We start from the raw sequence: 27,687 nt of genomic DNA, 5'->3' as shown, positions 1-27,687 counted from the left end.
ATGGAAGGTCGCTTTACGGTGGAGACAGGATTTATTTTTAAGGCGAAAGCCCTGCTTATGGAACGAAATTCCGAGCGCAAGAATTGTCCGAGAGATCTGTCATATTTCGCAAGATTAATAAATAATAATTGGTTCACAGGAAGGGAAATGCGCAGTATGTCACACTTGCTCTGTGGACACCTGAACCGCGCCGCAAGGGAAGGGAGGTAGGTGGGAGTGAAAGTGGAAAGAGAAAGGGGAGCCGGGCTACGGAGTAATTTCGACCACCTGGGAATCTTTAACGTGCGCTGATATCGTACAGTATACGGACGCCTCTTCGTTTCGCCTCCATCGAAACGCAGCCGCAGTGGTCGGGTTCGAACCCGGGAACTCCAGCACAGTGGTCGGGCGTCTTGCCACTGCACCACCCCGGCGGGGCGCCGCAACATTCCACGAGATGTCAAGTGTGTATGGCCAATGCGGAGTCGGCATAAAATCACTTCTACGAAACGTTCTCGATGATGACATGATTTCCATTCCCCCAAAATCGGCTTCACCAACTGTAGTTTGTTATTTTCCTCGCTATACCATGACGACTGCAATTTCTCCTTTAGTTTGCAGCGCCCTAGCGCCATGCAGTCTCTGTATGGAATATTTATGTTCTTGATCTGTTTGTCATGGGCTTGAGCAGCGCAAACGTCTGCTCTCTCATTGCCTCCAATGCCGACATGACTCGGGGCCCAACAAAATGTTATGTCCTTGAGCAGAGGCTGCTGATATGTATGATGTCTCCAAGTAGTGGAGCAACTGCGTTTTTGTAGTGAAGGGCTGTTAAGACACTTAGAGAGTTTGTGTAAATAATACTGTTTGTGATGTTCCCATTGCTATTTTACTTACTGCCTTAGCAAGTGCATAACACTGAGCGGTAAAAATGCTCGCACACTGAGGTAGCCTTGCCATTTTTTTCCCATTTTCCTTGCAGTACTGCACTTCCAACATGCTTGATTGTCTTGGAGCCATCTGTATAAAACTGTGTGCAGTTTGAGTACTTTTCTCAAAGAGCTAAGAATTCTTGCAAAATATGTTTATGGGGTGTTTTCTGTTTACAAAACTGAGTCAATGTGAAATCACGAACAAAGGGGGAGCTGTACCACGGTGGTAGTGGATCGTGCCTTGATTCAATATCAGGGAGGGAATTTAGTATTCCCAGCTCTTGGAATTCATCCTCGAACCGGAGTAGCAAGGGTCTGATTAAGTGCGGTCTGTTGCTGAACCACATTCTGGAGCTGCACTTTGTAACAAGAGGGTAGCATGTATGTTTGGGATGAGAGTATTTTGAGGAGATATGAAAATGTAAGCATGGTTCTTCTGTATTCGAGGGAGGGCTCATTTCTTTCAACATAGAGACTCTTTATGGGAGAGGTTCTATATGCACCAGATGCGAGACGCAAACCCGGACGTACCCGTACACGACACAACCGTAATCCAGAGTGATATATTCTCAAAAGGCATGTTCTATCGGACCCCCAGCGTTTTCTTGAACGGACCTTGAGTATATTTAGGGATTTTGTAGCTTTCTTTTTAAGATTATTGATATGAGGCAAAAAAGTGAGTTTTCTGTCAAAAGCTATCCCCAGAAATTTGTGCTCATATTTAACCGGTAATTCGGTCTCGTTCAGGTGCAGAATGGGGTCAGTTTGTATTCCACGTCTGAGTGAAAACATAACTGCCACTGTTTTCTGTGGAGAAAACTGAAATCCATTTTTGTCACTAGTTTATTATTAGTTAGCTGCACTTGCCTCTCACATGTTGCTACGTTTGAGGATATTTGAAGATGGTCGACGTAGACCGAGTACATAAATTTGGCATTACTTTCAAGATGGAAGTCATTTTAACGAGCGTTGTGCTTAAAATACATCCCTGCGGAACACCATTTTCTTGGGTGAAGATTTTTGACAGTGTAGTACCTAGACACACCTGGAGTGTGCCTTTGGATAAAAAATCATTCAGCATTCTTAAGTCTATACTAGGTCACGCAGATCCAGGTTGTATCGTACGCTTTGTCTAGGTCAAAGAAAACGACGAGGCAGTGTTGCTTGTGTATAAAAGCCTCTCTGACTGTGTTTTTGAGGCGAACCAGATGGTCTGTTGTTGAATAGGTTTTTCTAAAACCGCATTGGCTGATGTCTAAACGTTCACGAGATTCAAGAGTAAACATTAATCTGATGTTGAGAACGCTTTCAAAAGATTTGGCTGATGAGGGCAATGGGCCTAAAGCTACTTGGGGATGTCGGTGGTTTTCCTGGCTTTCGGAATGGTACAATTATCGCCTTCTTCCAAGCCTCTGGGAATATTCCGCCAATCCATATTTTGTTACAAAATTTCAAAAGTACATCTTTTGAACATTCGGATAGATTGGCGAGCATTTTATAATGTATTCGGTCAGGACCGGGTGCAGTTTGTTTACCTGAAGATAAAACACTTTGTAATTCCTGAATTGTGATAAGGCTATTGTACTCCTCGTCTTGGCCTCCACTTGTTGGAAGTCTGTTTTTCAGCTGTTGTTTTGTGCTTTAAGAAAGATTTACTGTAGTGCGTGGAACTTGAAATTGTGGAAAAATGTTCCCCTAATATATTAGCTTGCTCCTCCATACTGGTTTGTACACCTGGGGCTGTCAGCAGGGGAAGAGTGAAGGCAGAGTAGGTGTCATTTAGTTTATTTACCTATTCATTTTTTTGGATGTGACTGAACTATTTATTGAGGATATGTAATTTTGCCAGGATGCCAGCGCTACGACGGATATGCCGAGCTCTGGTCTTTTTAAAGATGATTAGATTTTCGTACGTTGGGTATCTACGAAAGACGCCCCTTGTATTGTTCTTTCTTTGCTGCCCTACATTCTTGTGTGTACCAATATTTAATTTTTCTTACCCCTCCTGAACTCTGAGGAATGGCAAGATGCGCGGCAGCGAGAATACAGGATGTAAAAATATTGTTACGACGGGGGGTTTGACGTCGGAGCGCTGCACAGGTATAGGAGGCAGAGAACTCAGCTGGTGAACGGCTGCGAGTCCGGGCACGAGAGTCTCCTCGTCTTTCTCAACTTCCTTTTTCCTTTCTGCATCAGTGTTTTCCTCGTCTTCGGGATTGCTACATTTCCCCCCGGGTAAGCCCTCCTGGGCGAGGGAGTTCCCACGGGATTGGCTTCATCCGGGCGACGTGAGCGAGTTCCGTTGTAGCTGAGCGACGACCACTAGCGGTCTTTCAGGTCACTGACGCGGTCGAGGACAACGCAAGGGCCAGCGTAATGCGCCAACATTTTTTGGGCTAAACCACGTTCCCGTAGAGGTCGCCAAAGCCATACTAAGTCTATAGGTGCGTAAGACACATGGCGATGCTGTCTGTCGTACCGAGCTTTGGAACGCTCTTGTGAAGCCAGAATCCGCAAATGGGCGAGACAGCGAGCTTCTTCGGCCCGACAGAGTTTCGGCGATGCAAGGTTCGTCATGGAAGGAATAGGGAAAAATCCTGTCGAGAGAATACCGAGGATAACGGGCATAAAGAAGAAAAAACGGGCTGTAGCCGATCGTCTCATGAGTTGCAGTGTTGAAGGCAAACGTTATAAACGGCATTATTGCATCCCAGTTCTTGTGGTCTGATGCAAAGTACATAGAGAGCATGTTGACGAGTGTGCGGTTGGTGCGCTCCGTCAAACCGTTCGTTTGAGGGTGGTATGGTGTGGAGTGTTGAAAATGTGACGAGCACCTACAGAGAAGCTCTTCCACGACACCTGCCGTAAACTGCCGACCTCGATCACTGATTATCACTCGCAGAGGTCCACGGCGCAGGATGACGGAACGGAGCAAGAACATGGACACGTGGTGAGCGGTGGCTGAAGGAAGAGCGGCCGTTTCGCAGTAGCGGGTGAGATAGTCGGCACAAACCACGATCCAGCGATTTCCATCGGAAGATTTCGGGAAGGGACCCATAAGGTCGATTCCAACTTTCTCAAATGTACCATGCGGTGGAGTCACAGGATGCAGCAGGCCCTGTGGCGTGGATGTAAGAGTTTGTGCCGTTGGCATTCAGTGCAGCTCGCCACATATCGCTCAGTCGTCTGGCGCATCTTCGGACGCGGGCACGGTGGAGGGTTCGTGCAGAGCCCAGGTGACCGGAAGTGGGGTCGCCGTGCATTGCACGCAGGATGCACGAGCGGTACCTCTCGGGAGTGTCGTGACGCTGGGGCTACGTCGACCCGGCCTTCACTTGGTAGCGTGCAGAGACTCGGGGTTGAAGTAGGATTGAATCTTCGAAGTTGGTGAAATATGTACAAGCAGGTTTAATGGCACTTTGAGAAACTTATTTACAAGATTATTTACACGAAAAAGAAGGGTACATCAGCAAAATGGCAAGCGTTAAGAGTTCATAGCGAGAAGTGACTGGATGAGCCGTTTACCCAGGGCCCAGAGCGACATTTCGTGCTCTGCAGCGTCCTTAAAACCCCCTATGTCCAGCCCCTCTCTGAAGATGCTGACCAACCAAATCCAGGGCACGCCCCTCAGATATCGGCATCCAATCGAACACATCACTGCACTGATGGTCTGAAGCACTGACTGGCCCGGCATTGTTTCGTTGAGCCTGGTCACTTGTTGGCGGGAAAAGCTTGGGAACGGCGAGGAGGTACATTTCTATTCTTCAGCCAAGAATCGATAGGCAGCTGGTTCCGGCAAGTGGATTTACTTCTCAGAAACCCAAGTGCACGTGGGCGCCGCATATGCTCCCAGCATTGTCTGTTTTCGACAATTGCAAATCTTTCCTGCATTCCCGGGAAATCATTTAATGGCCGTATGCGTCATGCTCCTTTCTTGTCCTGCACGTCAGCGGACATGTCACTCTGTCGTCTCCTTTGGATAGGAGGCATTCATCACTGGAGGATAGCACTTCTCGACTGGAAGGGTGAACAAAAGAAAGAAAGCACTTCCTGCTATTTCCCGCAGGGGGACGTTTCTTTGTGTTTTTCCAGACGTTCTCTTGACAGGGTCAATTTGGCATTTGCAGGGTGTCCACAAAGCAAAACAGGCTTACAAAAAGGATTTATGGAAACAGGCTCACTTAGAGCCATGGGACCATCACCACATCTCCACAGCACTTATCCATGCCCACAGGCGAACAATAGAGCGCGCAAATGCGGATGCATGGTCGTAACAGCCTCCTCCCCCGCCAGAAGAGTCTCGGAGGGCAGCAGTCGCAGCTGCTGCATGAAGAGACGACTTAATGGCCTGCACGTGAACGCTTGAAGCTCGCTGTTGCTTGTCGCGTTGTCTTGATTGTCGTAGGCCAAATTGCTCGAGCTGTCTGAAACCCAACCACATGTCGAAGCAAGCACTCGGCTCCCGTCTGAAGAGACCAGGTTAAAGGAAAACTGCCATCGTTGTTCGAGAAAAGCCCACACTCAAGACGTTAGGACCTACGTATGCCTAGAAAACCAAACGTGCTGCTTTACATAGTCACACATATACAAGCGCACGAAAAAAAAAAAAAACTGATTATCAATTTGGATACATGGTGAGGAACACCTCGGACTGCTTAGAAACAGCGGCTAAGCGCGTCCGCATTCCCATTTAACTTCCCCTTTTTGTATCTTATTTCAAAATTGTACTGCTGTAAAATCAAGCTCCACCTAAGAAGGCGACTGTTCTTCGATGTCGCAGTTTGCAGCCAAGCCAGGGGACAATGGTCCGTCTCTACGTTGAATTTGGCCCCTCCAAGATAGCACTGCAATTTTTTGAATGGCCCATACAATGCAAGCGCACTCTTTCTCTGACGCGCAATAAGCCCTCTCTCTAGAACTCAGTTTTCTGCTCAGGTAGAGCACTGGGTGCTCATTACCGTCGTCATCTCTCTGGCAGAGAACAGCACCTAGCCCTCGATCACTGGCATCACACTGGACCGTGAATTCTCGGTCATAGTCTGGAGCTCGCAATACCGGACGGCTAATCAGCACAGCCTTCAGGTTTACGAAGGAGGCTTCCTTTTGTTCGTCCCAGACTACATTTGTCGGTTCTGTCTTGCGGAGAGCGTCGGTCAGAGGGCTAGCCAAAGCTGAATAGTTAGGGATGTAGTGATTGTAGTACCCAGTCAGACCTAGGAATGCTCGAATTTCCGTCTTCGTGCTCGGCCGCGGATAGTCTGCTACCGCAGAAATCTTAATCTCGCTGGGTTTCCTGAAACCCTGACCTACATTGTGACCCAAGTAGTCCACGGTCGCCCTTGCCAGGCAACATTTCTCGGCCTTTACGGTTAGTCCAGCTTGACGCAAAAGGCTCAGTACAGCTCTTAGATGTACCATATGGTCCGCCCATGAGTCGGAAAAAACCGCAATGTCGTCTAAATAAGGCACCGCGAATGTTTCACACCCCTTTAAAACCCTATCCATGAGTCGGGAAAAACAAAATGGAGCATTTTTGAGCCCGAAACTCATCATTGTTGGCTGGTAGCTGCCCGTCGGAGTGACGAAAGCCGCGTATCTGCTGGCGCGTTCAGTGAGCGGTACTTGCCAGTATCCTCGAGTAAGGTCCAGCGTAGTCACATATGCCGCTCTACTGACCTGTTCTACTCTCTCCTCAATATTCGGAATAGGATACACTTGATCCCTGGTGAGAGAATTTAGCTTTCGGTAGTCTACCACAGGCCTAGGGTCTTTACCTGGAGCTTCTACTAAGATCATAGGCGAAGCATAATCGCTTTCCGAGGGTTTTATTACTCCCAATTCCAGCATGCGAGTTACTTCCCTATCCAGAATTTCTCTTTGCCTTGGAGAAAATCGGTAGCACCTTGATCGCACTGGCACGTCTGAAGTCAGCTCAATATCGTGCTCAGTCAAATCAGTCCTGCCTGGCCTGTCCACGAAGCAGGCCTCAAACTCTGTTATTATTTCGCCCAGATCGGACAGCTGGGATTTCTTTAGTTCTCCTCTCTGCTCCGTCTTTTTGAGAGGCTCCTGAGCGTTGCTTCCTTTTCCGCTGAGGCAAATCAAGTTGTCCCCCATCTCCTCGGGAAGGTTTAACGTTAGATTTACCACGGCTTCCCTCTGCACATAAGGCTTCATAAGATTGCAATGATAAATGCGCACTTCTTTACGCCTACCGGGAATTTTCACTGCGTAGTTAGTGTTAGAAAGCTTTGCAACGACTTCAGCCGGTCCTTCCCACTGTACTTCGAGCTTATTCTGCCTTGAACTTCTCAGCAACATCACCTGGTCCCCGATACAAAACGTCCTTTGACGGGCTGTCTTATCATAGTACACCTTGGAACGAGCCTGGGCTGACTTCATGCTGGTCTCAACGAGTTCCTTAGTGTTATGTAAGCGATTCAAGAGGTTCAGAATGAATTCTACTACTGTTGGGTCTTCTCCGCGCCCCTCCCAGGCTTCGCGCACCATTCGCAAAGGTGAGCGCAGTGACCTTCCGTACACCAACTCGGCTGGGCTAAATCCAGTGGATTCGTGCGGCACTGACCGCAAAGCGAAAAGCGCTGCAGGCAGGCAGGTATCCCATTCGCGCTTGTTTTCATAGCACAGTCCCCTCAGGACTCGTTTGAGAACAGAGTGCCATCTTTCTACGCTGTTGCTCTGCGGATGATGGATCGAGCTATGCACTACCTTAATGCCGCATCGCTCGAGAAATGAGGTGGTGAGGACACTCGTGAAAACGCTACCCTGATCACTTTGGACTTCGGAAGGGAATCCAACTCGTGCAAACACTGACCGCAGCGAATCCACTACACTCTCGGACGTCACCTCGCGCAGCGGAACAGCCTCTGGAAACTTTGTGGCTGGGCATAACATAGTGAGGATATAACGGTACCCTGACTCTGTCACAGGAAGTGGCCCAACTACATCTATTACTAACCGGTGAAACGGCTCGGTAATGATTGGTACTAACACCATCGGAGCTTTCCACTTATCTTGCGCCTTTCCAACCCGCTGGCACGTGTCGCATGACCGTACAAAATTTTCCGTGTCCTTAAAACATCCAGGCCAATAGTATTCTTGCAACAGCCTCTGCTTTGTTTTCCTTATTCCAAGGTGACATGACCACGAGCTGCCATGGGAAAGTCGCAGTAAGTCTCCGCGGTACTTTTGGGGAACGACTAATTGGTCCCGCTCTACTCCGCGCTTATCCTTGAATAAGCGATACAGCACTCCCTTTCTCATCTCAAAAGAAATGTTCTTTGCTGTCTTAGTGGCGCGGTGGCGCTCTCTTATCTCCTGTATCTTGGGATCATTGGCTTGCTCCATAGCTAAGTCCTCTCGAGTTCCACTTAAAAGTCTCGTGAGATTACTAGACACTGGCGGCAAGAGGTTACTCTCAAGAACGTCCTCATTCCGCGTCTCATCAAGCTCACTTTCAAGTTGACTTATCTGAGATGCCTCGCTCTCAAAGTTTTCTGACCCGCTATCTTCCGCATCGACCACTGTTTTAACTGCCGTTTCCTCCGCTGTGGAATTTTCTGGTATGAGCAGTGTAGCTAGTTCTCGCGCCTTTGAACGTGTTAAGGCCTGCACAACTCTGTCTCCGAAAAGGATGCCCCTCTTTCGCAGCAGCATGTCCGATTTGTTGGAGAACAAATACGGATAGCACTTAGGAAGCTTTCCTGAAACGGCACCCTCGGTTGTTAATTCGCCGAAAGGGCCCTCGATGACCACGTTCGCGATCGGCAAGCACACACTCTGTTCCTCAACTACCTGTCGGATCCATGCACACTGTCCTGTATAGTCGGAAGGCGATACATACGCAGGATGGACAACATCCATCGTTGCGGCCGAATCGCGCAGTACCTTGCAAGGCTTCCCGTTGACTACTAGGTCATGCAGGTAGGGTTCTAAAAGCTGCATATTTTCATCGCAGTCCCTGACATACGAGAAAGCAATCTTTTCTTTCCGGCAGTTGACGGCAATGTGAGCCTGCTCATTACACCTAAAGCATGTGAGCGGCTTCCTAGCCTCAAGCTTATTCTTTGTGTTCTGCACGTTGGTCACTTCCCCACTTTTCTCACTGCCGTCCTTTCTAGGGAATTTGCCTCAAGAAACCTTCATTTCTTCGTTTCCAACTCTAGCAAAGTGCCTTTCCTGACGGTTTTTCACACTGAACTTGGGATTGCGGGGCCTATCCACTGCTGGGTTGCTGAATTGTCGGCGCGAAGCATACTCCTCAATAAGTTCGGCAGCTTCAGTTGCCGACTTGATTTCGCCTCGGTCCTGTAACCAATTTCTTTCTTTTTCTGGGAGGCAGTTATAAAACTGCTCCAAAAGAATTCGCTCGACTGCAGCGTCCCTATCACTGTAGGAATCTGTGCTCTTTAGCCACTCGCCCAAATTTACTCTTAAATTGTACAGGAATTCAGGGTAACTCTCGTCCCTGGACTTAGTAGCGTTCCGAAAACGTTGTCTGAACGCCTCGGCGCTAAGCCTATACTTTCTCAGAAGGCAAGCTTTGACCTTCTCGTAGTTGTCCGCGTCCTCCTTGCTTAGCCGCGCGACAACCTCCGCTGCCTCGCTGGGCAGAACCGTCAATAATCTCTGAGACCAAGTGTCTCGCTGGAAGGACAGTTTTTCGCAGGTTCGCTCAAAGTTAGCCAGATACAGACCGATATCCCCTGATATCACATATGGCTGCATGTACTTTGACATCTTGAAATCTGCCTCCTTGTTGAGACGAGGTACCGCTAGCTGGGGACAATCGCCCGACCTCTTGCTCAACTCTAGTTCTAATTTCCGGAGCTCAATTTCTTGGTCCAGCTTTTTTGCTTCTCTTTCAAGCTTCTCACGTTCGTGCTCCCTTTCCTCTTTTTTCCTCTCAAGTTCACGCTCCCTTTCCTCTTTTTCCCTCTGACGTTCGCGCTCCCTTTCCTCTTTTTCCCTCTGACGTTCGCGCTCCCTTTCCTCTTTTTTCCTCTCAAGTTCACGCTCACGCCTTTTTTCCTCTTTTTCCCGCTCTTTCTGCTGTCTGAGCTGCTCCTCCTTTTTTTGGGCGATGAGGTTCCATGCTTCACTGAGCTCCTCATCATCGGCTCCCAAATCTGTGATTGCCTTTATAATCAAAGGTTTTCGTGCCAAACCACTTGTATCAATTCCCAATTCCTCACACAATTGCAACAGTTCCGGTTTCTGCAGCTTTTGTAGGTCCATGATCGCTCCGAGTGTCGGCTACTTCCAAAACAACAGTGCAAACTACCAAACCTAAAGGCGTTTCAACACTTTTTACCAGTTCTAAAATCTAACCCTGTTCTAGAACCTGGTCCACATCAGAAGAAAAGCCAAGCACTCACCCACACATGCGATCGATGTTCCGAGCTGCTCTCTTGTTGGCCGATTGTTGCTCCTGCTTGTTGCTTGAGATGCCACCTCCGATAACCAGATGTTGTGGCTTGTAGATTCTGATCCACCTCGAATCACCAGATGTTGTAGCTTGTAGATCCAGATCCCACCGCTGCCACCAGTTGTCGTGACGCTGGGGCTACGTCGACCCGGCCTTCACTTGGTAGCGTGCAGAGACTCGGGGTTGAAGTAGGATTGAATCTTCGAAGTTGGTGAAATATGTACAAGCAGGTTTAATGGCACTTTGAGAAACTTATTTACAAGATTATTTACACGAAAAAGAAGGGTACATCAGCAAAATGGCAAGCGTTAAGAGTTCATAGCGAGAAGTGACTGGATGAGCCGTTTACCCAGGGCCCAGAGCGACATTTCGTGCTCTGCAGCGTCCTTAAAACCCCCTATGTCCAGCCCCTCTCTGAAGATGCTGACCAACCAAATCCAGGGCACGCCCCTCAGATATCGGCATCCAATCGAACACATCACTGCACTGATGGTCTGAAGCACTGACTGGCCCGGCATTGTTTCGTTGAGCCTGGTCACTTGTTGGCGGGAAAAGCTTGGGAACGGCGAGGAGGTACATTTCTATTCTTCAGCCAAGAATCGATAGGCAGCTGGTTCCGGCAAGTGGATTTACTTCTCAGAAACCCAAGTGCACGTGGGCGCCGCATACGCTCCCAGCATTGTCTGTTTTCGACAATTGCAAATCTTTCCTGCATTCCCGGGAAATCATTTAATGGCCGTATGCGTCATGCTCCTTTCTTGTCCTGCACGTCAGCGGACATGTCACTCTGTCGTCTCCTTTGGATAGGAGGCATTCATCACTGGAGGGTAGCACTTCTCGACTGGAAGGGTGAACAAAAGAAAGAAAGCACTTCCTGCTATTTCCCGCAGGGGGACGTTTCTTTGCGTTTTTCCAGACGTTCTCTTGACAGGGTCAATTTGGCATTTGCAGGGTGTCCACAAAGCAAAACAGGCTTACAAAAAGGATTTATGGAAACAGGCTCACTTAGAGCCATGGGACCATCACCACATCTCCACAGCACTTATCCATGCCCACAGGCGAACAATAGAGCGCGCAAATGCGGATGCATGGTCGTAACAGGAGCCACAAGTAGAAATTTCGTGCCGGCGCTGGAATGAGTCTTTTTGTACAGAAGGCCATCACGGAGACATAATGGGCTGGGAGCTGTGGAATCACGCGCAGCCGCAAGCAGTGGCTCGAGGCTTATGTCGGTCTCTTGCTCAGTCCGCAGAGCCGAGGCATCAGGAAACTCGGGAACAACGGAGGAGATGTAGTGATCGAAGTCAGCAGAGACATTCGGTCATGGGAAGGGGGAGACGTGATAGGCAGTCTGCGTCAGCGTGTTTGCGACCACTCTTGCACGAGACAGTGAAGTCGTATTCCTGCAGACGAAGGGCCCAGCGTGCCAGACGACCAGATGGATCACGAAGGTTGACGAGCCAACACAGGACATGATGGTCCGTCACAACCGTGAAATGGCGTCCATATAGGTACCACTGAAACCGCTGAACAGCGAAAACTACAGCGAGGCACTCTTGCTCAGGTTTGCTGAGGGAACGGCTTGCATACGCAACTACATGCTCTCCGGTTGCCGAACGTTGCACAAGCACAGCCCCAATCCCATTTGTATCAGTGTGCACTTCCGTCAGAGCGGATGGGTTGAAGTGCCGCAGTATGGGATGTGACGTGAGCAGAAACTAGCTGGTGGAAAGATGCGTGGAAGCTGGTGGAAAGCAGGTGGAAAGTCGAAAAGGACGTCCTTTTGTAGAAGGGACGTCAGAGGGTAAGCGACGTCGGCAAACCTTGGGATGAATAGTCGAAAGTAGGAGCACAGCCCTAGAAAACAGCGGAGCCCCCTTTGGTTCTGAGGTCTTTCAAATGCTGTAACTGCTGCAGTTTTCTGTGGATCTGGCGGAACTCCATCGCGGTCGACGAGATGTCCGAGTACCAGCGCTTGACGCTCGCCAAAACGGCACTTTTTAGAATTCTGGACAAGGCCAGCCTTCTGCAAGCAATCAAAAACAATAGCGAGTCGCTTGTTATGTTTAGTAAAAGTGCGGCCAAAAATAACAACGTCGTCCAAATAGCACATGCAGATTTCCCACTTGAGGCCACGCAGTACTGTGTCCATAAATCTCTCAAACGTGGCCGGTTCATTACATAGGCCGAAGGGCATCACATTGAATTCAAATACGCCGTCCGGAGTAACAAATGCAGTTTTTTCTTTGTCAGGGGGTCCATCGAAATCGGCCAATACCACGATCGTAGATCAACCGAAGAGGAATAAGATGCAGAGAAAAGGCAATCTAAGGCATCGTCGATGCGCGGGAGAGGATACACATCTTTTTTAGTGATGGAGTTGAGGCGACGGTAGTCGATGCAGAACCTCCACGTTCCGCCCTTTGTTTTTTTACCAATATCACGGGAGCAGCCCAAGGACTGGATGACTCCTGAATTACGCCCCTGCTCAACATGTCTTTAACTTGCTCGGTGATCACCTTGCGCTCTGACGGCGACACGCGGTACGGCTTTTGGCGGATCGAATGGGCAGATCCCGTGTTAATCCTGTGGCGTGCGCGCGACAGTGGAAAACGTTGACAGCCGTCGGATTGCGCGAAATCAAAGAAGGATAAGTGCTGGGGCAAAAGGTTCTTCAACATCTGTCCTTGTGAGGTGTTCAGTGATGCGCAAATCATCGCAAGAAGCTTCTTATCAGCAGGTGAGTGGCGGGGTTATCAAAGGAAGAAGTAAGGAGAGTCACATAATTCTGGAGAGCTGCGCTACATGAAGCTAGTTTAGAGCCCACTGGAAAAACAACCGGTTCCGGCGAGCAATTTATAGTCCACAGTCCGGTACGGCCCTCTTTCACGCAAACCAAACAATGCGGCACTAATACATTTTTCTTCACGCACTGTAAATTAAGAGGTGCCACAGTAACCTCAAAAGAGTCAATAATAGGACGGGAGCAGGACACTTGAACGCACACTGCAGAATTTGGCGGTACGATGATTTCATCACAGACACACACACAACGTCTTCATAACTTGACGTCTCTTCCAAAAGTTCACGAGGAAGAGAACCACTAACACTTAGCTCTCCAGTTCGACAATCAACTGTAGCGCGCACATACGCAGGAAGTCAATTTCCAAGATTACATCATGAGTTGATCGGGGCAGTACTGCAAATTCCGCTGGAAATACTGTACCCCCCAACGAAACTTCAACGCTGCATACCCCAACCGGAAACAATAACTCTCCACTTACTCCATAAAAATTAGCAGCTTTAACTAACATAACTTTGTTCTTCAAAAGGTTCTTAAAATCTAAACTCAATACCGAGACAGTAGCACCAGTGTCTACCAACGCCATCGTAGGTAAACCATCAATAAGCACATTAACCTTGTTCTTTAACATGTACACAGAAGGAGGAATAACATTGTCTAGCGACCTCACCTCCATTGGCCGCGCTGGCTAGTTTTCCTGCGTTGGTGGTGGAGATCGGCGCCGTGGTGACGGGGAACGGCGCACACGAAATGACGGAGGCGGTGTGACACTATGGTCAGTAGCTGGAGATTGATTGCAGAGTCCTTCGTTTTGAAAACTGCCCCTTCGGGATGGATGTTCGGGCCGATAGCTGTCGATGTAGGGCTGGACGGTTCGTCGGTTCGATGCCGTCGGAGGATTCCTGAACTGTGCGCGTCGATTGCAGTAGCGGGAAATATGACCCGCGACACCACAGCGGTAGCACACGGGCATATGGCGATCAAAAAGCTGCGCTTCAGTGGACTCTTGCGAGGTAGGACGCGACGGATATTGAAATATATTTTTTATTTATTTATTTATTTATTCAATCCTCAAAGGCCCCATTTAAGGGGTATTATATGAGGGGTGCGCTTGAAGTACGGCGGTTACAATAAAAAATGTCTTTCGATGGCAGTCTTGAAATGATGAATGTCGGTTAGTGAGGCGATGTGGTCGGGAAGGTCGTTCCAATCCAGGGCAGTGCGGAGAAGGTTCCGGTAGGTTCCGGGTCGACGTAGCTTTCCCGCGGTAGGCGCGGTGTACGGTTTGAGTAGGACCGAGTGTCTCTGCGCTGATGAGAGAATTGCCGGTAAATCTGGTTGGGCCTTAATCGCGGGGTGTCCAGGTCTTCTCGGAAGGCGAAATCGGTGTCATTGGCAGGTGTATAGCTAGACGTTGGTGGGCAAGTACGTGCATAGGCTGGAAAGGCATATGCTTCATCCGCGAAGCCAGAGGGCGGCCGGGCAAGCAGCTCACGTCGGGAAATTTCATCCCTTACGATTTCACGAATGGCGCACAGGAGACTTGGGGATGGAGATTCTTCGACGCTGGCCATGGTAGTGACATTTGCCAGTCGCCCAAACTTCGGTGTAATACTCTTGAGGGCCTCGAATGTCCGGCAGTGTCGAATACCGTCAGTGACTAAACTCAAGTTGACTTTGGCAATAAGGAAGTGGTAGACGTCTTCCGCAATGCCCTTGAGCAGATGCCTTACCTTGTCTTCCTCGGTCATCCGACTGTCGACGGTCTTGCACAACGTACATCGAGGCAGTGCTTAAATTATGCAAGTCTCGCCTTGTGTCTAGGCTCTCTGAGAAAGTGTCTGCTCAGCCTGCCTCCTCTTTGCAGTCAGATCGCCAAAGCATTCTTTGATAGCTTCCACAAAGCCCTCCCAAGTGGTCAGAGAGTCTTCGTGGTTCTCATACCGCACATCAAGGCGATCTGCGTTAAGAAGAATACCACATTCCCTAGTTTCGCCACCGAATCCCAGCGGTTGAAGCGGCTCACACGTTCAGAGTGAGCCACTCATCAACATCTTCCCCTGCTTCACCGGCAAAAGAACGAGGATCTCGAAGCGGTAGCGTCGCATTTGAAACAGTGGGTGGTACATAACCAGACGGGGACAGAATTCTTCGCGATGTTCGAGACTACTCAGTTGTCTGCTGCATTTTCAGAGGAATGGGAGGAAGACCAGCGAGGCGACGGCTCCGGCGAGGCTCCAGTGATTGAGGATGCGTCGTGAGGGTATTCGTACCTAGCGCCTGCCACCAAGTTGTTACGACGGGGGGTTTGACGTCGGAGCGCTGCACAGGTATAGGAGGCAGAGAACTCAGCTGGTGAACGGCTGCGAGTCCGGGCACGAGAGTCTGCTCGTCTTTCTCAACTTCTTTTTTCCTTTCTTCATCTATGTGTTTTCCTCGTCTTCGGGATTGCTACAATATCATTGAGTTCATCCAAATTGAGCATATCTGAAAATATTTCCTCCAGACGAGCTTATGATTTAAACAATGACCAGTCTGCCAGGTGCATTTTAAAATGGCGTGGTTTAGTAGAGATGATTGTTGGGGAGGATAAAAGGCAAATAATCACAGGCAGGTGATCGCTCCCGTAAGGGTTGTCTAGAACATCCAATTTAAAACAGCTAAAAAATGGAGGGTGAACAGAAAGATAGGTCTAAGCAGCTCATTTTTCCGGAGCTTGGCGACCAGTAAGTTTTCTTTCCCGTGTTTAGAACGCAGATGTTACATAAAATAAAATCTAAAATACGACCTCTAGTATCGGTTAGTTCTCTTCCCCAAAATGATGAGTGGGCATTAAAATCACCGACTGTGAGATATGGTTCTGGAAGCTGTTGCAGAAGTTCTTCCAAGTCGGCAAGGGTTATGGTTGAATGTGGTGGCAGATACAAAGAGCATATTGTTAATGTTTTGAAATGAACGACGGTTACAGCCACGGCTTCGAATTTGGTTTTTAGGCTGATTTAGCTAGTTGCAACATCACTCCTGACAGCAATTGCAGCGCCCCCAGAGAGCCTTCCTGACTGCTCTCGGTCGCACCGAAAGACTTTATAGTTTTTCATAATACCTTTTTGTTGGGATCCTAATTTTGTCTCCTGTATACATAATGAGACTGGGGAAAGAGCCTAAAAGGCCTTTTATGTCGCTGTAGTTTTTAAGAAATCCACGAAAGTTCCACTGAATGAGGAACGTCATGTTTAACAAGTTATGGTGATTTGATTAAAAAACTTAAGTTCGTGGTTTGCCTGGTCCAGTTATTACGTTTTTTCTCTTCTTTTTTCGTTCGAGAGAGCTATTCCGCCTCTGCAGCAGTGGAGGAGGAGGGGTTGTATTGCCTGCTCAGAGGCAATGGAGGTCCGTGAATTAGATGCGGATGTGGAGGTTTCTGGCTTCTGCTGTTGGGGGGAAGCCGTGTGGGCTGCCGCCTGAGAGGCTGGCGGGCCCGGTTTTTGCAATGGCAGGACAGCTCTTGCTGTTCCTGCCTGGAGCGTGGATGGTCCTGCCCTGGGCAGAGGCCAGATCCTGTTGTGGTGCTCAGCCCCCTCACTCCACAGCATTGGAAGTTTGGTTTAGCAGTGAAAACGAATGTGCAACAAGGTAGCGCTTACGTGCCTCTTTAAATGTTATATTTTCCTTTACTTTTATTGTTGAGTACGCGGCGTGTCCACCAGCACAATTTCCACAGTGTAGTGCGGCATCACACTCCTCGGATTTATGGTCATTTGAAGCACATTTGGCACATGTTTGTCTGACACGGCAGCTCTGGGAGCCATGACCAAACTTTTGGTCATTGAAGCAACGTACCTAGGGTTCGGGATGTAGGGTCGGATGTCTACTTTGATATAGGCTACTTTAATGGAGTCAGGGAGCTTGCTGGAATTGAAGGTTAAGACTATGTGCTTTGTCAGCACATCTTGGTTGTCTTTTCTGATTTTGATCCTGTGCACTCTGATAACATTTTCTTCTGAAAGGCCTTCTAGTAGTTCTTCAGTGAGAGACCGGAAATCCTCTGAAATCACACCCTGAACAGTGTTCAGCGATCTGTGGGAAGTGAATGTTACTGGGATGTCCCCAAATGTGACAAGTTTATGAAGATTTGTATACTGGTCTCTGCTTTGGAGTTCGAGCAGGAGATCCCCGCTGGCCAGTTTGCTTACTTTGCATTTGGGGCCTAGGATGTTTGTTAGGGACACTACAAAAGGTGAAATTATCCGGGCATGTTTACCAGTGTTTTCACTGTGGATTACAGGGTACTTAGGGAAGATTTCTTGTTTCGGGGAAAAGAATTCAGCTGTTACATCGGTCCGCCTTTTTTTAAGGCGATTATTTGATTTTGTTGAGGATTCCGTAAAAAAAAAGTATGCTGTTCGGCCACGGTGCCAGCCGCCCACCACGGAGCCCAACAAGGGCAAGGGACAGCAAATTGCGAACAAGTCCTGTCTCCGCCAGCTGCACACCATAACTATAACCGGTTAAGCGGTATCCAGGCACTGGTAGCGAGCAGAACCGGAACGGTGGTGGCTTAACTTTGAGTCAGCTGGTCCGCAAAAGCACTTCCTCTTCCTCGGCTATCTGTCCGCTTAATCGGAACTTTTTCTTTAAAATCTGGCCCCCGCAGACACGTGGAGCCCTCCTGGAGACTCAAGGAGATGAAATGATAGCAGGATCATTAATAAGGCTTTAAGCGGTCGACGTGAACAATCTCACGCCCAAGGCGGCGAAGGTCGGTAGAAGCGGCTAGCGGTTCAACTAGGTAATTGACGGGAGAAGTCTGTTGGAGCACTAGATAGGGTCCGTGGAACTTGGCAGTAAACTTGCAGGTCAGACCTGGTGGTGTCGATGGGGACCCAGAGCCATACGTGAGAACCGGGAGAGAATTGGTGGACACAGTGGCTGCTGTCGCTGTGCGCTTTCTTCTGGGCTTTCTCGTCCGAAGTAAGCATGCGAGCCAGCTTGTGACATTCTTCAGCGTGCCTGGCAGTTGCTGAAAGTGATGTATACATTGAGATATCAGGACGGTAGGGGAGGATGACGTCGAGTGGAGACGAAGGTTCACGCCCGTACAGCAAAACAAATGGCGAGAATCCGGTAGTTGCTTGAACGGCGGTGTTCTACGCATAGGTTATAAATGGGAGAATCTTGCCCCAATCGGAGTGGTCGGAGGCGATGTACTTGGACATCATGTCACCGAGTGTGCGGTTGAAGCGCTCTGTGAGGCCGTTGATTTGAGGGTGGTACGCGCTGGCTGTCCGGTAGATGGTCTGACATTCACGTAGGACCGCTTCGACAACCTCAGATAGGAAAGATTTGCCTCCATCACTTGAACTTCACGAGGGGCCCCGTGCCGCAGAATGAAATGATGAAGAAAGGACGCAATATTGGGCCCGGTGGCATCCTAAAGTGCTGCCGTCTCGGCATAGCGAGTAAGGTGATCGACGGCCACAATGATCCAACGATTCCCTGCAGGTGTATATGGCAGAGGTCCATACAAATCGATGCCAACACGATCGAATGGTCGGTATGGGCACGGAAGATGCAGTAGTGGAGCCGGCTGATGGAGAGGAGGCGGCTTGCGACGCCAGCAATCGATGCACGAACGCACATACTTACTGACGAAGGTATACATACCGCGCCAGTAGAAGCGCTGTCGCAACCGTGCATAAGTCCTAAATACACCCACATGGCCACACTGCGGATCGTTATGCTATGATGCGCATATATCACTACGGAGGTGGCGAGGTATGACTAGCAGCCAATTACGGCCATCTGGTATATAGTTGCGTCGATAGAGGAGACGGTCACGAAGGGCGAAATGCTGCGCTTGACGACGAAGGGAGAGAGGAGCCGGTGAAAGTGACGAGTTCGTTAGAAGATCGATTAGTGATGTTAGCTAAGGATCTTTGCGCTGTTCTGATGGCATGTCGTCGATGGACAGGGAAGACAAGGCGGAGCTGGAGGCAGAGGACAACAGAGCGTCAGGAGACACCGGCGAGCGAGATAAAGCGTCTGCGTCGGAGTGATTGCGCCCTGTACGATGGATAACTCGTATATCAGATTCTTACAGTCTAAGCGACCAGCGGGCGAGACGGCCGGTGGGGTCTTTTAATGAAGACAACCAGCACAAAGCATGGTGGTCTGTAACAACATCGAAAGGGCGCCCATATAAGTATGGCAGATTTCTGAAGCGCCCAAACAATAGCCAAACATTCCTTTTCTGTCACCGAGTAGTTGGTCTCGGCATTGGTCAACGTTCGACTTGCGTATGCCACAACGTATTCACCAACACCGTGTTTTCGTTGGGCAAGAACAGCGCCGAGGCCAGCGTCGCTGGAATTGGTGTGCACTTCGGTAGGAGCAGCCGGGTCAAAATGGCGCAATGCGGGGGGTGAGGTAAGTATCGTGAGCAATTTCGTGAAAGCAGTATCGCAAGCCGCCGACCAGACAGAAAGATCTTTGTGAGCGCTGAGAGGTCGCGTCAGAGGGTCAATGATGGTCGCAAAGTTCCGAACGAAACGCCTAAAATAGGAGCCTATAAAGCTGCGCAGTTGCTTGATAGATGTCGGCTTCGGGAACTCAGCGACAGCGCAGAGTTTAGACGGAAGGATGCCGTGCTTGGACACTGAATGCCCTAAAATAGTGAGATAGCGAGCGGCGAAATGGCACTTTTTCAGATTGAGCAGCAGACCGGCGTCGCTAAGACATTGCAAGACAGTTTCAAGGCGAGTTAGGTGGGTAGCGAAGTCTGATGGGAATACAACGATATCATCCAAGTAGCAGAGACATGTGTGCCACTTCAAACCGCGGATAATATTGTCCATCATGCGTTCAAAGGTGGCGGGCACGTTACACAGGCCAAACAGCATGACGTTAAATTCATAGAGCCCGTCGGGGGTGAAAAAAGCTGTCTTGGGGTGATCGTCCTTAGCCATTGGAACTTACCAGTAGCCAAAACGTAAATCGATTGAAGAGGAAAATTCTGCTCCATGCAAAGTATTCAGCGCGTCGTCTATGCGTGGTAGTGGATAGACATCCTTCTGCGTGATCGCATTAAGGCGGCGGTAGTCCACGCAGAATCGAATAGACCCGTCTTCTTGACTAAAATGACCGGGGACGCCCAAGGGCTACTGGAAGGCTGAATGACACCCTTACTGAGCAACTCGTCGACTTGCTCATCAATAATGCGCCACTCTTTGGCTGATACACGATAAGGACGTTGACGTAATGAAGCGTGCGTACCGGTATAGATGTGGTGGGAAACAGTCGATGTACGACCCAAGGATAGCTGGTGGATGTCAAAGGAAACTCGGAATCGGTTTAGCAAGTCGAGGAGCTTGGCGCGTTGATCTGGAGCGAGTGCACTGTCGATGGCCTTGTCGAAGGCAGCCAGAGGCGACGAAGAAGAAGAACGAGGTGGGCTAAGGGCACTGACGCTGTCGGAGATTGTGTAGGCGCAGGTGGAGAGAAGCGGCGGGACGGTCACAAAATTTTCTGATCGAAAGCGTGCGGGGTCGGGCGAAGGGGCCACAGGCGTGCAACGTGGCCGGGGAGATCACATGCAAAGCAAATGAGCCGGTTGTCAGGTGTGCGCCAAGGGCGTAGAATAGGTGGCGCACGGCGCTCAGTGAAAAATGCGCGCTGAGGCGGACCATACGATGGCAAAGGCGTAGGAGGGGGTGGTCTTGCGGCAACCTCAGCCTAAGACAGTAGAGTGGGTCCGGACGTCGGATCAGCGTCGGCATGAATGAGCGGAGCTGTCAGTGGCGCGGCATGAAGAGTAGGTTGTCGAGGGGGCGGAAGTGCGTCGGCAACTTGTTCCTGAATCACCTGGTGTATAGTCGGAGCCAGGCGTGAGCTGGAATGCGGAACGTGTAGAATTAGCGATAATTGCCGTGCAACTTCTTCCCTTACGAAGTCTGATTTATTGAATAAGTGTGAAGCTTACAGTGGCATCTCACATAGCCGAGATCGTAAGTTCAGGTTGTCGAGGGACGATGCGTTGGCGACGAAGGTCGTCGTAACTTTGACTGATCGTGACATCACTTACAGTGCGGCGATCTTTTGCCATGAGAATGTTGAATACACTTTCCCCTCATGATGTGGCGAATCTTCCCGGCTTCACTCATCGATGCATTTACACGGTAGCACAAATCTAAAACGTCTTTGATGTAGCTAGTGAAAGTTTCGCCTTTCTGCGGCACCTGCTCACGCAAACGGTGTTCGCCGCAAAGCTTGCGGACCGCAGGGCGTCCGAAGACGTCCACAAATCGGGATTTGAACGAAGCCCAAGTTGGAATGTCAGCCTCATGATTTGTGAACCACAACTTTGCTACTTAGGTCAGATAGAAGATAACGTTAGGTTTCAGGATGTCATCCCACTTATTGTGGGTATGCGTTCATACGAAGAAAGCCAGTCCTTCACGTCCTGATCGTCGGTACCGCTGAAGATCGGCGGGTCCCGCTGTCGAAGCCCCCCGGTGCAAGGAATAGAAGGGACCGAGAGAGTGGGGCCGGTGGTGTTGGTGCTGGACTCAGTCATTGAGGTCGGAATTCGGCGGCTGCGGAGCTCCAGGACGAGGAAATGGAAGATAAATACCCCGCACCTCCACCAAGTGTTAAGCGGGGGTCCAGGCACTGGTAACGGGCACTGGTAGCGAGCGGAACCGGAGTGATGGTGGCTTAACTTTGAGTCAGCTGGTCCGCAAAAGCACTTCCTCTTCCTCTTTCTAGGCTATCTGTCCACTTAATCGGAACCTTTTCTTTACAAACTTAATATGGGGCAACACAGGGTAGTTACTCCACACAATGTTAACCCTCGCCGCCGGGAAGTGAGGAAAAACCAAGAAGAGAGTAGAGGACAGGAGAGTTTAGGAAAGAAGATAGGGAAGTGAAAGATGGAGGGGAGGGCAGGAAGAGGCGACTGCCGATTTCCCCCGGGTGAGTCATGCCGGAGGTGCCGTCTATGGGAAGCGTGGGCCAAAGTGGTGTGTTGCCTCCGTCGAGGGGCCTTACTCTTGCCATCGGCTGAACCAGCAGGATCTCCTTTTCCTCAGAGACGGCGATGCCACGTACGGCTAAACATGGGTGATCGGGGTCTGTGGTGTCGCACAGTACACACAAATACCTGCTTTAACAGGTGCCGCTGTTTAAAACCTTGGTTTTGGCGCATCCTTCATATGCGCAGACGGCTCACGCCATCTTCAGGTCCCGGCCCAAACTCATCGTAAAAAAGATGGTATAAAATACGCCGCCATAGAACGAAGTTTGCTCAATCTGCTTTTTGTGATCAGGAATGCGGCAGTAGAAACGGTTAACGCTACAAACTATGACAGACATCATGCTCAGACGGCCTTACCAATCGTCGGTACTCCTGGGTGGCGCCGTCACCTTCGGAGTCCGCCATGTGACCTGCAGTGACGACTGTGATTAAGCTTCATTCCGCATACCAACGACAGGGGCGGAACAAAAAGGGTACTTTAGAAAAACGGCCTGTTGGGCGAGTCGCTTCATGACATGGAAACTACTACGGCGCAAAGAACACAACACAAGCAGAGAAGGACAAAACATGCGTAATCTACAAACTGCTCATTGAAACAAAAGGGACAAATTTAAACTCTCGGTGACACAAGTGCTCAAAGCCTGATCGCACCCAACCCTGCTGGTATCAAAAACCAGCAAATGCATGACTAAACACTTATGACAAAACACTTATACAAAGATAACAAAAATAAACGAAACAAATGTTAGCAATAGCAGTCAGTCAATATCGTAGCAAAAGCAGTGTCAAGTATACGAAAGCAACAGCAGTCAGACCTAAAACGTCAAAACAAAACAAAAACAGAACAAAATACAAGTCAGTAACTCGTAGCAAAAGCAGTGTCACGTATTCAGAGCAAAAGCAGTCAGAACCTAAAATGCAAAAGCAAACAAAAACAAGTTAAAATACGAACATTGCTCATTACCACCCAACACAGGTTATCAAATGCGTGGCGAAGCAGGTCATCATAAAAACGTTTCTTAATAAAGTTTCATTATAAAATATTTCTGAGGTTACAGTAGTTACGTTTGAAATTAGAATCTGTGTAAAGAAAAGTGATATGTATTTGGTTCCTGTGCTGCCCCTGTGCTGTTTAACATAGTTTTATTATCTATTGGCCGTAACTAAGTCTCTTTCCTTGACAAATTCCTTGTGCTGAAAATTATTAAATACCTGGACGACTTTCTTATACTACAAACTAGCGCTACAATGATGTATCACAGGACTATGGGAAAAATAATATTCGCCTTCAGACAAGGGAACTAGGGCTTGCATTTACGCATGCACTCCCAGACATTGACAGCCTACAGTTTTTAGATATGAACATGAAATTCTTAGAATGTAGAATGTGCTGGTTGTATTCCTCTCGGGCAAAAAAAAAAAAAAAGAAAACGCTACTTCCGTACCGATCTGCGCACTCCGAGCCGGTCAAAAGGGCGATCGCTTCATTTTGCCTGGAATCCGCGCAACTTACATCCTGTGCTCGCATGGCCGAGGCTAGCTTCAATAATCAGATTGAAATGCTTTAAATGGCTGGCTCCCCGTGTTCTGTCATTTGCGGTGTAGCTGAAACCCTTCTTCAAAAATTGCGACGCAAGAAGAAGCTTAATAGCGAGGTGGGAACTAGGCGACCACAAGTGGTCCCTATATACAACGAGTGGCGCACAACCTCAAGAAGGTGGCAAGCCGTTACGAGATTTCCGTTGTTTTTCGCACCCCAAAAAGCTCGGAGATGTTTGCTCAAAATTGTGCACATAATGAAACCCGAGTGCTATACGAGGCATGGTAAGCATTTTGTTTCATGCGCCGACGGCATGGTGTATGAGATCCCACTGCGTTGTGGAAGGGCCCGTTTGGCCTACATAGCTCAGACGCGTCGTTGCGTCAATGGCAGCGCATGAGAGCATAACAAATCGTTAGATAAAGAAGGATCGAATTTGCCTCTTCTCTGTATAGATTGTGAATGTGAGCCAATGGTTAGCAGTAATCAGTATTCTAGGCAGAAGTCGCGATCAGGTGGCAAGAGAAATTCTTGAAGATTTTTTGATTAAAAAGAAGGGGAACATGTGCATCAGTGATAGCACTGTAGCTCTTCAGAAAAATAAAATTTGCTTTCATGGAACTATTTAAGACGACAGCCTTTAATGGCTCAAGCTGTCGTGGACAAAGTGTGTCCCGCTTTTGCGGCGTTCTGATTGGACGAGGCAGGATGCGTCCCTGCCATCTGCAATGCCACACTTGAATGCGCACCAAGGAACGCCACGTGACAGGAGCGATGGTGTACCGTCCAAGCTTACACTTGCCGGAGAAACAGTGCGCGAAGAGATCACCTACACGCCATGCAACACAGCTGTGACTCACACCGCTGAACACCGGCGAGCCCACCTTCCGCGACGCGGCACACCCGGCTCCTGCATAAACGCTGCGTTCGCGTCCAGCGGCATCGAGGCGACCTGGCATCGTGCACCATCACTTTGGGGCTCTGATCACTTCTCCATCCTTATTGAGCGCACTGCCAAGGAAGCTCGCGCCACGCGCACTTACTCCATTGTCAACTGGACCCGCGCTTCCGTAGCGAAGTAGAAGCCGCAGCTACGTCCGGCGCGGATTTCTTCTCCAGTCTCGTCCGTAGCGCGTTCGAAGCCACTCGCCGCGTAGAGGTTCGGGCAGGGCAACCAACGTCCGACAACAAGCTGCTCGACCCGAGACAAAAACGCGACAAAGCTGAGCGACGAGCGCGGCGGACGGACCGACCAACTGACTGGACAGTATACAATCGGCTGGACGCAGCAGCGAGGCGGCATTCCAACAAACTTTACCGCCGGCAGTGGGCATCACTCTGCAGGAAGATGGAGGAAGACTGTAGCTCGCGGTGGCTCTTTACCATCCTGCGACGCATCACAACGCCACAAGCGAACCCGCAGCCGCTGGCCACTCTCGCCATGTCGAGCGGCCTTAGCTACGAGGAGCTAGCTGAGCGGTTTGCGGACCGCTTTGCGCCGCAAAGCCCCGCGAACGCAGGCAGCCAAACTTCCCCTGTGAGCCCCGGAGACAGCGCCAGCGCTCCTACCCCTGGTGGCCATTGTGATGCCCCCTTCACAATGACGGAGCTCAACAATGCGATACAGCGCTGCCACCGTCGCTCGGCGCCAGGGCCGGATGGGGTGACTTACCAGATGCTGAGCAACCTGAACGCAGATCAACGGCTGGTTCTCCTGCAGCGGATCAACCTAGTTAGGGAACGCGGGACCCTACCGGAGGGCTGGCGCACGGCAGTCGTCTGCCCCATCCTCAAGCCAGGACGCCCACCAACCCAGCTCGAGGGATACCGTCCAGTGGCGCTAACATCTGCGGCTGGTAAGCTCATGGAACACATGGTTTTACATCGCCTTAACGGGCAGGCTGCGGCGGTGGATTTGTTTGATGAGCGGCAGACGGGCTTTCGCGGAATGCGGTGCACTGCGGATTCCATCTCCGATGTTGTCAGCGCACTCGAGCACGCGAAGGCAGTGAGGCAGGTTGCGTTGCTTCTACTGCTGAACGTGTCGGGCGCGTTTGATAACGTCTGCCGCGCTCCCATTCTCGCGACGCTTGAGAAGGCAGGTGTGGGCGGACGCTTGCTACAATACGTTCGGAGCTTTTTCCAGGCGCGCTCCATGCGCGCTCGCGTGGAGAGTGCTCTCTCGGCGCCTCGCCCGGTAGGGCTAGGCGTGCCGCAGGGCACTGTCCTGTCACCTTTTCTGTTCAATGTGGCGATGTCGGTGGTGCCGGGCTGCCTGCCTACAGGCTGCCGGCACCATGCGTACATCTCCATATAGCAGATGATATCGCTCTGTGGTGCCTGGGACCGCCGGGCGAGACAGCACGGGTGCGCGCGTGCCTGCAGGCTGCTCTGACGGCGGTGAGCGACTGTCAGCACGGCCTAGGTCTCTCGCTCAGCGCGGCCAAATCCGTCGCAATGGCTTGTGTTCCAAGCTCGTGCTAGTAACCACCGCCGCTCACACTGGAAGGGACCCTCTTGCCGTGGCGACGTTCGGTGCGGTACCTGGGGTTGGACATAGACCAGCGCCTTTCCTTCCGACCCGCGGCGATCAAGGCCTGCCTGCAGATGAAGAGAACCACCGCCGCCGTACACAGGCTCACTGCTCGAGGCCAGGGCATCTCCAGCAAGCAGCGTTACGGCTGTACAACTCCGCGGCTCTGGGGGCGATACTCTACGCGCTACCGCTCGTCACACAGCTCAAACCATGCTGGAAGAAGCTAGAGGTCGATCATCGCAAGGCGCTCCGCATTTGCCTCGGCCTTCCTCAGAACTCTCAATGCGCAGCTACTTTGGCCGAGGCAGGTGCGTGGCCTTTACAACTTCAGGCCACGCGGCGGGCGCTTCGACACATCGATCGCCTACAGCGCGCAAAGGACGGCGGCCCGCTATAACATCGATTGCGACATCATCGCCACTGGGAGCGGGGCTGCTCGAGTACGAGCAGCTCACCAATGCAACGGCCCCCTACGACCTCTTCTCGCCCGCTGCTACGGAGGTTCAGCGAGAGATTGTCGGAATCGCGGGGAAACGCACCACACCGCTCTGTGCAGTGCAGCAGCTGACCAGAGCAGTCATCTACGAGGAACTCCAACACCACCTCCTCGTTTACAGCGACGGCTCCGTGGCCAGAGATAGTTGCTCGCTAGCAGCGGCGGCTACCATCCCCGCCCTGCAACTGCACAGACAGTTGCACCTGTCATTCCTGGGTTCTTCCACCACGGCGGAGCTGCTAGGCCTACGCCTAGGCCTGGATCTACTGCTTGAACTGACTCCGCCGCCACCCAGGTGTGCCGTGCTATGTGACTCCCGCTCTGCCCTCAGCCGCCTTCCCCAGGCAGCACAAGAGCCCGGGCCAATATTGTCAGTGAGTTGGCAGAGATCAGCCCTATGTAGGCCCAGCTCTGCCATCTTATGGCTGGTATTGGTTGTGCCATTCTATAACACATCCAACACTGGCCCTGAGGATTCCATTGGTAACCAATATTGTTCGTACCTATTTATATTGATAACAACATTGGCCCGTCATATCCGACGCCCTGACAATATCGGTGGTACCATTATACAAGGATGGCAATGATGGACCTGGATATCCGACGTATCACCGGTGTTGGCGCTGCCATGAGATAAGGATGGCTATAACGGACAGCATTAGCCGTCAGTCCACTGATGTTGGCCAATATTCGACATATGCTGGACAATAATGTGAGCTCTGTTACAATGGCCAGCCAATGTCAGATATACACTGGCATACCTTACATATCAACAGTATTGGCATTGCCCTTTCATAAGGATGGCTATATCGAACAGCGTTAGCCATTACTCCACTGACGTTGGCTAATATATGGCATATGCTGGACAATACTGTCAATTCTGTTACCATGTCCCGCCAAATGCATTAGCACACACTTCAGT

At 50.3% G+C, this 27,687-nt stretch overlaps 1 protein-coding gene across 1 annotated transcript in view; it reads right to left on the bottom strand.

Moving 5' to 3' along the window:
• The window catches only part of LOC146210163 (WD repeat and HMG-box DNA-binding protein 1-like), a 279,351-nt gene that overhangs the window by 204,906 nt on the left and 46,758 nt on the right, over positions 1–27,687 (bottom strand). The window contains exon 2 of the mRNA XM_084608267.1: positions 22,551–22,603. Coding sequence (XP_084464393.1) covers positions 22,551–22,598 — 48 coding nt within the window. The 5' untranslated portion in view covers positions 22,599–22,603. The remainder of the gene's footprint in view (positions 1–22,550; positions 22,604–27,687) is intronic.

Source organism: Amblyomma maculatum, chromosome 1 (genome assembly GCF_055883805.1).
Source record: "Amblyomma maculatum isolate TAMU_Amacu chromosome 1, ASM5588380v1, whole genome shotgun sequence".
NCBI classification, from domain to species: domain Eukaryota; kingdom Metazoa; phylum Arthropoda; class Arachnida; order Ixodida; family Ixodidae; genus Amblyomma; species Amblyomma maculatum.
This window is presented reverse-complemented; position numbering and strand designations above follow the sequence as displayed.